At 54.7% G+C, this 11,621-nt stretch overlaps 1 protein-coding gene across 2 annotated transcripts in view; it reads right to left on the bottom strand.

The window, feature by feature from the left end:
• Window positions 1–11,621, bottom strand: part of NOS2 (nitric oxide synthase 2) — a 44,706-nt gene that overhangs the window by 2,107 nt on the left and 30,978 nt on the right. For both annotated transcript variants that reach the window (XM_078373998.1, XM_054256185.2), the window contains 11 exons: window positions 10,681–10,730; window positions 10,098–10,272; window positions 8,846–8,978; window positions 7,614–7,692; window positions 6,655–6,836; window positions 5,152–5,315; window positions 3,949–4,156; window positions 2,327–2,414; window positions 1,804–1,925; window positions 1,242–1,390; window positions 137–331 (listed from right to left, as the gene is read on the bottom strand). In XM_078373998.1, coding sequence (XP_078230124.1) covers window positions 137–331; window positions 1,242–1,390; window positions 1,804–1,925; window positions 2,327–2,414; window positions 3,949–4,156; window positions 5,152–5,315; window positions 6,655–6,836; window positions 7,614–7,692; window positions 8,846–8,978; window positions 10,098–10,272; window positions 10,681–10,730 — 1,545 coding nt within the window. The remainder of the gene's footprint in view (window positions 1–136; window positions 332–1,241; window positions 1,391–1,803; window positions 1,926–2,326; window positions 2,415–3,948; window positions 4,157–5,151; window positions 5,316–6,654; window positions 6,837–7,613; window positions 7,693–8,845; window positions 8,979–10,097; window positions 10,273–10,680; window positions 10,731–11,621) is intronic.

Raw genomic sequence — 11,621 nt, 5'->3', positions numbered from 1 at the left:
TGCTGCTGGGATTCTCTTGGGGTCCAGAACTTATTTCTGGGTCTGACTCCCCTGGGTCCACTTGCCACCCCTGGTCCTGGCTCCAATGGCCTGTGCCCTTGGCCAGTACCCTCAGCCCACATGCCCACTATGATACCTTGAGCTGAAAGAAATAGTCCTCAACCTGCTCCTCATTCAAGTCCAGCTTGGCAGCCACCAGCTGCTTCAGGGTGTGGGCCACGTCCCGGGCCATGCGCACATCCCCACAAACATAGAGGTGCCCTGGCTCCTCATGGAGCACACGGAGCACCTCGCTGGCCAGCTGCTGCCGCAGGATGTCCTGAACATAGACCTGAAACCAGAGGAAATGGTGGGTTCAGTCCCTGGCCACTGGGGCCAGGCTTGCAGGCAGCCCTGCTGGCCTCAGGGAGGCAGCGAGAGGACACTAAGGGCTGTGGAATGAGTCCCCTCCCAGCCAGGACCTTGCATGAGTCCAGGCTCAGGATGAGGAGGCAAATGGGCGCCCTGAGGGCTGGGCTGGGATTAGAGAGATGAATGTCAGGCACAGTCTTGCCCTCGAGGGGCTGACAGCCCAATGGGGCTCTCAGAGGGTCTCTGAATTTGCCATGCTTCAAAGAGGCATCAATGATGCCAGTCCCCCCACCCAGGGCTCTGCCTACACCCCAGAAAAGGGAACCCCTCAATGCAGACTGCCATCAGGTCCCTGTAGGGGCCGGATCCTGGGCTCCCCAGTTAGAAGGTTCAGGAGTCAGTCGGGGACTCTCTGCTCCTGCTCCACACAGGATGCCCAGTGGTTCCAGCACTGGGCACAGAGCACTGGGCCCGAGAGGTGCCCTGATAGGATGAATGTGTGAGGGCTGAGAGTCTATTCTGACACCCCAGACTCCTGGGGGCTGCAGAGCCCGTCTGAGGGCCATTTGGAAGCATTGGATGCCCTCCAGCCTTGCTGGGCTTGAGCGTGGCCAGCCTGGACCACCTCTCCCCTGGCAGTCGCGTGTCCCACGGGGGCTCTAGGGTTAATCCATGTGTGACCTACGTTAATCTTGAACCTCTCCAGCCTGTCGCTTCTACTGGAAGAGAGGGCGTAACGCTCTTCACAGCATCACTCTGATGGTTGTGAATTACCCGAATTTCAGAGCTCAGGAGCTGAAGACTCAGGGAGGCCAGTGGCCTGCGGGGACCCAGGGCTCACACTGTAGCCTGTGTGTGTCATGCTTCACCTGCTTTAAGGCTGCGTTTACCTTGGGCTTGCCCGGCAGGCGGGAATAGGCTGTGTGCACCGCGTGCAGCACTCCCTTCTGGGCCATCTCCAGCATTTCCTCCAGGTAGATGTGGTCCTCATCTGGGCGGCGGCATCCGAACACCAGGGTCATGCGCCCTCCCTGCACTCCTGCAAGAGTCCCGGGCTGTTGTTATCATATCTGCCACCAGAGGGCGTGACGGCTCCAAGCCCAACTGGAATTTGACTTCACTCCCACAAGCATCCTATTCAATAGCACTATCCCCACTCTACAGATGAGGAAACCGAGGCCTAGGGCATTTAGACCACTCATCCATAGTCACACACCCTCAACCCATCAAAAGCAGGGACTTTCCCATTACCCCCCACTCCCGGGAGAGGGAGCTCCCGCTCCGATGAGGGAGACGGGAAGGCGGCCATTCTCACCCACAGAGGCTGCGCAGGGAGGCAAGCTTGGGATGCCTTCCTCGAGAGAGGGCCAAGAGCCATTTGCGGGGCTGCGGTTCTGCTCCTAGGCAGGCGCTGCCCCTGATGCCCTCCCACCTGGGAAGCCTCCAGCCTACCCTTGTGCTGGGAGTCGTGGAGCCGCTGCTGCCAGAAACTGCGGAACGGGGCAATGCCTGTGCCAGGCCCGACCAGGATGCAAGGATGGGAGGGGTCCTCAGGGAGCTGGAAGCCGCTGGCACTGAAGAGGACAGGAGAGGGGCCAGTGCTCAGACACCCCAGCCCCATGCGCACACAGGATGGCTGGGGAGCGGGGCCTGCAGGGGGCGGTAGTGAGGGGTGTGGAGGACAAGCTGCTCCAATTTGATTTCCCACACCCTGCAGGCCGCTGCGTTTCTGTCCTGGTACCAGCAGCTCCCCCAGGTCCTTCTGAAAAAGGGCCAAGCTCACTGGACTCTGGGCCCCACCAGCACCGCTGTCATTGCTGTCCCTGCTAGAGACAGCAACACCACTATGACCCCAGTGTTTTCTTCATGGGCCAAGGGGCCCCGAGCGGCACCTAAACCCCAGATCCCTCCCTTTCCTCCCGGAACTCCCAGGGGTTGGCGGTCCCACAGGGTACAGAGTGGAAGGGGTGCTTACCTTCGCACAAAGCAGGGCACTGGGTCTTGGGGCTTCAGGCTGTTGAGCCATGTGCTGCAGACGCCGTGGTGCAGGGGACCCTGGCCATCTGCAATGATAACACAAAGTGACCAACGTGCCCCACTCCCCATGAGCAAACTGTACCAGCTGCTCCGCCCACACCACAGCCTCCCTGGACAGCCCCACTCAGGCACTCTCCTTATCCTCCTGGTTCTGAGATCCACCCTCTGTGAGCCCAGAGCTGAAGAAGGTTGAAAGGGACTTAGGCTGCAAGTTGCCCCTTCTGCCAATGCAGAAACTGAGTCCGGGAGAGGAGAAGTGACTTGGACAAAGTCACTCAGGGAGTGGTGGAACCAGGTGGGCAGCTCAGGTTCCCTGACTCCTACTCCAGTGCTCCTTCCAAAGAGTTTCTCCAGGAGCATTCCCAGCTCCACTGACAGCAGCTTGAAGTGACCCTCAGGGTGGCTACTGCTGTGTGTGCTCATGAGTGTGACCCTTGCTGGGAGCAAACCTGGGTAGTGGATGAGCTCTGTGCATTTCAGCCTGCTCTGACCCCTCACTCTCCTCCTCAGTGGCCCCTCCTGAGCTCGTAGAAAGCCAGGAGGTTTCTGTGGGTTGCGTTCCCTTTACAACGCCCAGCATTTGAAGGAGGCCTCCATCCAACCCCTATCCAAATTCGATCCTCGGGATGGAATCTTGCTTTCACAGGACATGCCTGCCTCTCCTCTCCTGGTCTGGGTAGGTGTTCTCTAGCAGGGCAAATAGAATCTCAGTCCAGTTTTTAGAAACTGGGTTTGTCCTTCCTAGAGGACAGAGGGCTCAGAAGTGTGGGCAGCTCCCAGCTTTGCCAATCCAGGCAATGCTCAGTTACAGAGGGCAGGGCGGGGTGGGGCGGGGCGGGGCAGGGGGCAGAGGCCAGTGTGGAGCCAAGGCCACCTGGACGAGATGTCGGCCTCCCCCTCTATGGCAGTGTCACCCCTCCTTCTCAGCCCTCAGTGACTCTGACCTTTCCTTCTTGGCTTCTGCACAATGAGAATCATCTGATTATTCCTAGGCCCATCTCTCCACTGCTGCCTCTAGATGCTCCCTGAGGAGCATGTATTTCCACACCCACCCCAGTGCCAAGCACCGGGGTGTGAAATAAACCATCACTGAATGAGCTCAGTGAGTGAACGAACAGTCAATGCAGAATCTCCCCTGCGCGATCAGGAAGACTAAGAACCACTGGCCTCCCACCTAGTGTTGGTGCTTTTCACATCTGATCTCATTAAAGTGTCCCAAGGGTAGTGGGACAGCGGAGTGGTAAAGGACTTGGACTCAGCAATTAGACTATCTGGGCCCAAACCTCAGCTCTCCACTTGCTAATGGTGTGACTTTCTGTGCCACCTGTAAAATGCACACAGTACCCACACCACATGGTAACTGGTCGTAGACATAGAGAAGGCTTGGTTTAGTGCCTGGTTCATGGAGATCTCTCCCACACACCTCCTATTACTCTTAACAACTCTGGGCAGTGGGTGTTCCCTCCCTCCTCAACTTGATGAGGAAGCTGAAGCTGAGTTGATGAACAGATGCCCAATAAGGGGCGGGGTGGAGCTGTTCCTCCTCTGCCCCAGGCTCACCTTGGGTGTGGTATGTGACCACGGCCACAGTCAGGTGGATCTCGGTGGGTGTGTGATCCCAGGAGGAGCTGACAGAGTAGAACCGGGGCTTCAGAATGGGGAGCTGGGAGAGCAGGAAGCCAGCAGACACCCGCAAGGATGGGAACTCCTCCAGCACCTCCAGGAATGTGGGGCTGTTGGTGAACTTCCACTTGCTGTACTCTGAGGGCTGAAAGCCAAAGGCGATGTGAGCAACTCAGGGCACGTGCCCCACTTTGGGGGAAAGGCTGTCACAACCCAGTATTGATTCATTCACTCACTCACTCAACAAGCAAGTCCATGTGCCAGGCACTGTCCAGGGTGCTGAGACTACTGAGCTTGAGAAGAAATAGTTCCTGTCCTGGAGGAACTCAGGCCAGTACAGTTATCTAACTTGTGTGACCTCCACTGTCAGCAACTCATGGGCAGGGGTCAAATCTTTGTTGTAATTTATTTGGGGCAAGGTTTGGAACCAATCAGACCTGGGTTCAAATCTTGGCTGAATGCCCTCACTAGCTTTGGAATTTCGTCCCAATCACTTAACCTTTGTGAAGCAAGGATGGTATTGCCTACCTTGTGGGATGTTATGGGAATTAAATGAGAACACATGTACCAAGTTAGTACACTGCAGTCACAAAATGATGGTGGCGGAGGTAGCTGGAATCAAGATAATTTGCTATAATGTTGACGATAATTATGACAACCAGTGCCTTTTGCACAGATTTGGAACCAGAGAGTTGCAGGTGAGTTAATGCATTCTCTCATTAATGTATTCAATTTACTATCCATCTGTCACTCTGTTCATCATGCTCATTTATCCCATTAATCCACACCATCCATCCCCCAATACATCTGAAGTGACAAGTTTACTCCGGTTTGGGGAAAGCAAAGAGCTAAGGATGGCTCCCTTTCTAGCTGACGTCCGAGGAGCACACTTTGGTTGCATCCTGCAGACACTTGGAAAAACTCAGCTCACTCAACACAACTGCATCCTAGACATGGGACAGCGGATGATGCCCGATGATTCCCACCAGCCTTTGATAAGTCTCACTTTGGGAACCTGGTGTGGATCCCTCTTGGAAGTTAAAGAGTTAAAGACCAACTCTGGGTTCCAGCTCCCCACATGTTGGGACCGCCGCGCCGCCCCCCCACAGAATCCCACTGCCCATCAGCCCTGGTCTTCACCTGGCACAGGGCCTCCAGCCTCTGTCTCTCAGCTGTTTCTGTGGCCACCTGGGCCAGCTTTTGGAGCAGCAGCTGGGTTGGGGGGGTGGTGATGTCCAGGAAGTAGGTGAGGGCCTGGCTGAGTGAGCAGGGGGGCAGCCTCTTGTCTCTGACCCAGTAGCTGCCTGGATGGAGAAGGAAGGTGTCAGGATGGAAAACAGGCCCCGTTTGGGCTTTTCTGAAGGTAATGAGGCCCCCAGGGCAGACACCCTCTATTCTCCAGCTGCAGGGGAAAGGAGGCTCTAAAGTCCTGGCTCCGAGAGCAAAAGGCAGGAAGGAGGTGGTGCAAGGGGCACTAAGTTGCATGGTCCTGATGAACTGACCATGTCCTTCTCTGGCCCAGACCTGAACTTTAGCAAGACACCCACCAGTGATCTATAGACTCACAATGACTAAATCCACCAAAGGCTAATGTACACCTCACAGGCGAGTTATTCACTCAGAGAAAAGCACCTGACTGCAGTCCCCTGGGTGCTGTACCAAGAGGTGCTAGGTGAGCAGATGAATCCCTGTGGGGCAGTATGCAGAGCAGTCACAGCACAGACCCTGAGGCCAGCAGACACGAGTTCAAACCCTGGCCACCACTTCCCAAGTGACTGAAGCCTCTGGGCCTTGGGTTCCCTCCCTGTGAAACAGATCTAATTCCAAAACCGATCTCACTGGGTTGGCATGAGTGCCAAATGAAATTGTGCACATGATAGTTGGTGCTGTGCCTGGTACACAGATGCTTTCTAAATAGTAGGTTAAATATGAGCATGACATTATCTTCTCTGGACCAGAGGCCTGATGAGCCACACCCATCACCCTATAGTCACAAGGACGTCTGTCCCCTCAGCCCTGTGTTTCAGGGTCTCTCACCTTCTCTGGAATGGTGGGGGACACTGCTGGGCTCTGCCTCTCTCATTCCACTGTTTTGTTTTGTTTTTGAAATGGAGTCTCTGATGCCCAGGCTGGAGTGTAGTGGTATGATCTCAGCTCACTGCAACCTCTGCCTCCTGGCTTCAAGTGACTCTTGTGCCTCAGCCTCCTGAGTGGCTGGGATTACAGGTGTGTGCACCACAATACCTGGCTAATTATTTTTGCATTTTTAGTAGAGATGGAGTTTCCCCATGTTGGCCAGTCTTGTCTTGAACTCCTAACCTCAAGTGATCCACTCTCCTCAGCCTCCAAAGTGCTGAGATTACAGGCATGAGCCATCACGCCCAGCTGATCCCCTTTTCTGACTTTGGCCACTGTACTTAGGGGGATACACTGTCAGTGTCATTATCACCGGGGAAAGTGAGGCCAGGGAGCCATGCCTACGGGCTGGGACTGTACACAGCTGCTTTCACATAAGCTTTGGCAGCCCACCCTCTAGCAGGAAGGACAGGATGGCGGTCGCAAGCATGTCCAGGCCCAAACCCTCAGCCAGGCAGGGTGGCCAGAGGATGGCAGGCAGCACTGGCTTCCCAGGCCGGGGCTCACCACTCTCATCCAGGGCCTCCAGGCGCACTGTCTGGTGGGGCTCAGGGCCGTCCACCACTCGCTCCAGGATGCCTTGAACCAGGGCTGGCTGGTTGCCTGGGCAAACCCCGAGGTGCTCCCCTGGCAGGTAGTTCAGACTTTGGCCATCCTCACAGGAGAGTTTCACTAGGATGGTGGCACGGCTGGGGAAGGAAAAAGAAGGCTCAGGTGACGTTGCAGGATTTCCTCCGGGGCTCCCTGATGGGTGGGCCAGCTTCCCCAGGAAATGTGCCCTCCTTTCATTTTCCCGCCCAGTTCCACAAGCCTGGGCTGCCACCCTGAGCTTGGGATGTGGCATCCCCACAGGCAGGGGTGCTCGAGAGGGCCCTGGGAGCTTCCCACTGAGGAATGGGGGCCCCACCCCTTCCCAGAAGCCCTCTAAGCCCCCCAAGCGATTGGCTACAGCCTCTGCCAGGAGAAAGCATCCCCCTTGGAGATACATGGACATCAGAAGAAACCTTTCCTTGTCTCCAGAACAAACCCTGTTCTTATTAGAACCAAAATGTTTCCCTAATGACGGCACAGATCAATGAACCCTGCAGAGACTCCACAAGGCTCATTTCCCAGAGCTGGGAAATTTCCTTCCCTGTCAAAACTTTTCCTGAAAGTTCTTAAGAATGAGTCCAGTGGTTTAAGTCTCTCTTGCACCCTCCTTATGGTGAAAGAGTTCAATGAGGAAGGAGAGGAAGTGAGCAGACACTTAGCTTCCAAGCTGGAGAAGCGGCCTGTGGTTAACCTGAGACTAGCTGTAAAAGCACGGGTGGCCGCAGGTTACAAGGTGAGCCGGTCCTGCCGGCGGCACGGCCACTCCTGCCGGCAGATGCTCCTCTCCTCTCCCTTTAAAGACTGACTTCTGGTCTTTCATTCATTGAAATAAAATCGACAGAGCATCACCCGAGAAGCTCTGCACTTTCCCTTACCTGGATTTCTGACTCTGTAGATTCTGCCGAGATTTCAGCCTCATGGTGAACACATTCTTGGAGTGCATGTTGCTGAGGGCTGTGGAGGGCAGAGAGATAGTGAAATGGACAAGTGGCTCTTGAGCGTGGGTGGGGGAAACCTCCACATGTCCAAGTCAGTGACACCTGGACACTAGGGGCATCCTGCTGAGGGGGCCATTGGGATTTTCTTTCCTTTCCTTTCATTCCACTGTTTCTGAATCACAAATAAAGATCCTTGGTCAGGCTGGGTGCAGCAGCTCACATCTGTAATCCCAGCACTTTGGGAGGCTGAGGTGGGTGGATTACTGGAGGTCAGGAAGTCGAGACCAGCCTAGCCAACATGGTGAAACCCCATCTCTACTAAAAATACAAATATTAGCTAAACATGGTGGTAGGTGCCTGTAATCCCAGCTACCAGGGAGGCTGAGGCATGAGAATCACTTGAAGCCAGGAGGCGGAGGTTGCAGTGAGCCAGAATTATACCACTGCACTCCAGCCTGGGCAACAGACCAAGATTGTGTCTTAAAAAAAAAAAGTCCTTGGTCTGATACAGGGCAGCTTCTAGGTATTGCTTCTAGATGTTGGGAAATTCAATTTAGGTACATAAAGATGGAAAGTCCCAGGATGTCTCCATCACTTGGGATCCACAGGAGAACATCGAGGATGTTGGGGGTATCTTAAACATGTAGAAACCTGCAGGACTGTCTCAGTTAGGGCACAGGGCACAGCACCCGGGGGCCAGAGTGGAGAGTTCACCACTGCAGCCTGGAATTGCCTCTGTGACACCTTCTTCTTGACACTTGGCTGCCTTTGCAGCTGGAAGGCTGGGGCTCAGATCCCAACGTGGTCACAGGCCAGCAACTTGCTTCACCTCCCTGAACTGCAATTTCTCCATCTGTGTCTTTCTCCCAGGAGGAGTGTCCAGGCTCACGTAGTCCATGTGGGCCAGAAAACCCGCACAGTGCCCCACACATAGTAGGTCCCTGGCAGATGTTGCTCCCTTCTCTCTCCACCACCCTCCTGGGGCTCCCTCTTAACACAGCCTCCATCAGCATCTTGAGTCTTGTGCCCTAACAGGCTCTTGCATGAGTGAGAGGGAGGCCCTCAGGCCAGCTGTCTCTGTTCAGAAAGACCTGGGTTCTCCTTGACCATAGGCTCAGGGCTCAGACCCCAACCCAAACAAGCCCCATGTGCTGCAGAGAAGCAGGTACCTTTGCTGAGGTCCAAAGACTGTGAGTCCTGCACAAGCCTGTAGTGGTGCGGGTCCCAGGTCACATTGGAGGTGTAGAGCTTGGGGATCCGAATGTGCTGTTTGCCTCGGACATCAAATGTCTCGCAGGCCGCCTGGAAGAAGGTGGAGCCGGCTGGGGTTCATGGTCAGCAGCAGCAGCATCCCCACCCCTGGTGCTACCACTTTCTAGGCCCTTACCACGGGCCAAACACTGAGCTGTGTGCTTTGTGTAACTTCTAAGCACACTTACCTGATACAGTGACAGCAAGGACTCAAAGAGGTACCTGGGCTTGGCACATGGTAGCTGTTGCTACGATTATAAATACTGTTTGTTTTGTTTTGTTTTCAGACAGGGTCTCACTATGGTCACCCAGGCTGGAGTACAGTGGTGCCATCATAGCTCACTGAAGCCTCAACCTCCCTGGGCTCAAGCAATCCTCCTGCCTCAACCTCCCGAGTAGCAGAGACTGCAGGTGTGCACCATCAAGCCCAGTCCGTTTTCTGTATCTTCAGTAGGGATGGGTTTCACATGCTGCCCAGGCTAGTTTCAAGCTCCTGGGCTCAAGCAATCTGCCCACACCAGCCTCCCAAAGTACTGGGATTACAGGAGTACGCCACTGTGCCTGGCCATTACGACTGTCAATATTGGCATGAGCTTGTATCCTCAAGCCCACCCCGGGAGAGGTCTGATTGTTCCCATGTTCCTGCTGTGGAGCCACATGGGGGAGGCCCGGGCTTTGCAACCAAGCCTTCCCCAACGTGAGCTGATGCTCCTAAGTACCACCTGAGTGACACTCTGCAGGAGTGATGAGTTCCCTACGTCACTGGGGCCAACAGAGGCAATAAAGAGCTATGGAGCTACTGAGTGGATCCACAGTGGATCTGTCCCCAAGCTCTCTCTGGCTGCGAGACTGAAACAGACACAGAAGTTAAGAGGTGACCTAGACAGCCAGCGGGAGAAGACCTTAAACTTGAAGCTCCCTAAGGGCAGGGGTATCTGTGCCACCTTCTCCCCCAGAGTTATGTGCACAGTGTGGAGCTCTTCTGCAGGGCTGAGGGAGGGTAGCAGTGACCTGAGCCCTCAGGCCTGTGGCCCTGACCCATGCCTTGGACTGCATCTACAAGGACCAGGTGCAGAGGTCATGCCACCCAGGACGCCCAGCACAGATGTCCTAGGCATGAATGCACCCTGTCATGTCCCTGCTGTGGGGCAGGTCTGGCTGGAAACTGACCTTGAAGGTTTGCACTGCCCAGCTGCGGAAGGCATCCTCCTGCCCACTGAGCTCATCCCCTTCTCCCGTTGGGGTGAGCTGAGAGGCCCCCAGGTGGGACAGCTTCTGGTCAATGTCATGAGCAAACGCGCAGAACTGAGGGTACATGCTGGAGCCGAGGCCAAACACCGCGTACCTGCTCGAGGACACACACAGAGACTCACGTCCCATGAGAGCAGTTCCTGGCCCCCAGCACCCAGCACCAACAGCCTGGAGGGTCAGCCCTGGACTGTCCCCCTCCAGCTGGAGCACGGAGCATGGAACATGGAGCTGGTCCCCCTTCTGGTCCTCCGGACCCCCAAGCCTTGTCACCAACTCCCATGACCACCCCATGCTTGGCCTGCAGACCTGTGAGAGGGACTTGGCTTCTGTGGCTTGATCCTTGACACACTCTGAGGATGAACCTCTGACCCAGGGTCTCTCTGTGCCTGGTCAGCTCTGAGAGGACCCCCCACTCCCCGCACATCCAGTTCCATCTCCTGAACCCAGACTTTGGGTCCACGGGGCAGGGCTAGAAGGAGTAGAGGGAGGGGAAAAGCCTTACCTGAATTTGTTGGTGAGCTCTTTCAGTGTGAAGAGGGATTTCTTTAGTTTCTAGAAAGAGAGGGAAAGACAGAGTTCTCAGCCAGGATGAAAAGTAAAAAAACACTGCTTTTTTCTTCTTCTGAAAAAATGGCCATAGCTGGCAAGAGATGGCTCCCGGCCCACAGTGGAAGTTGGTTTATGTGTGGGGCCACCTGGCCAAGGACCTGGTTGTCAGCTGACACATTTAGCTTGTCTCTCACCCCAGCTAAACTGTAGCCACTCGTGAGGGCCCTGCCCCTTACAGGGGAACCCAGAACAGCCTGGCCCACCCATCCAGCCCTGGCAGAGGGGCCCTGCTTTATAGCAGGGGTCTCCAGAGGCCCTCCCGATGGGCCGTGATTCTGTCTTGTTTGGAACCTGGTAGAAGCAACAGCAGTTGGCCCTTTAGTCCCTAAAAGAAGCCTGGCTTTTCCAGAACCCAAGGTCATTCCAGAAGAGAGGTGACCAGCAGAACTACCATCAAATCCTGCGGCAAGAATTTACTCCCTTTTCATCATTTATTTTTTAGTTATTCCCATTCAATTACATTTTCATTCTTCTGAGCCCTGGAGAGACAGTCTCAAATGGGTGCTAATGAAACCTTAATACCTTTCTCATTGCCTGTTACTCTTTAAAAAACAAAGCTAGAGCACGCCTTGGTTAGGGAATCGTATCTAGCTAAAATTCGTCAACTTAATTTTGTTTTCAATGAATTTACATTTTGCTGGCTTTCCATTTGTGAGAGTGATAGAAGTTTCCTTTAAATGTGAATTTTTAAATATAAACAGGTAGGCCATTCACATAAAGATATTAACTATGTCATAGGAGAGGTGGCACTCCCATAAGGTACCAGTTACAACAGAGGCTGGCAAATGAGCTGAGTGACCCAGAGTGGCCTGAGCACTGACTCCCAGACACCCT

The sequence above is a fragment of the Callithrix jacchus genome, chromosome 5 (assembly GCF_049354715.1).
Source record: "Callithrix jacchus isolate 240 chromosome 5, calJac240_pri, whole genome shotgun sequence".
NCBI classification, from domain to species: Eukaryota; Metazoa; Chordata; class Mammalia; order Primates; family Cebidae; genus Callithrix; species Callithrix jacchus.
Note: the sequence above shows the minus strand (reverse complement) of the source record. Positions and strands in the feature narration are given on the sequence as shown.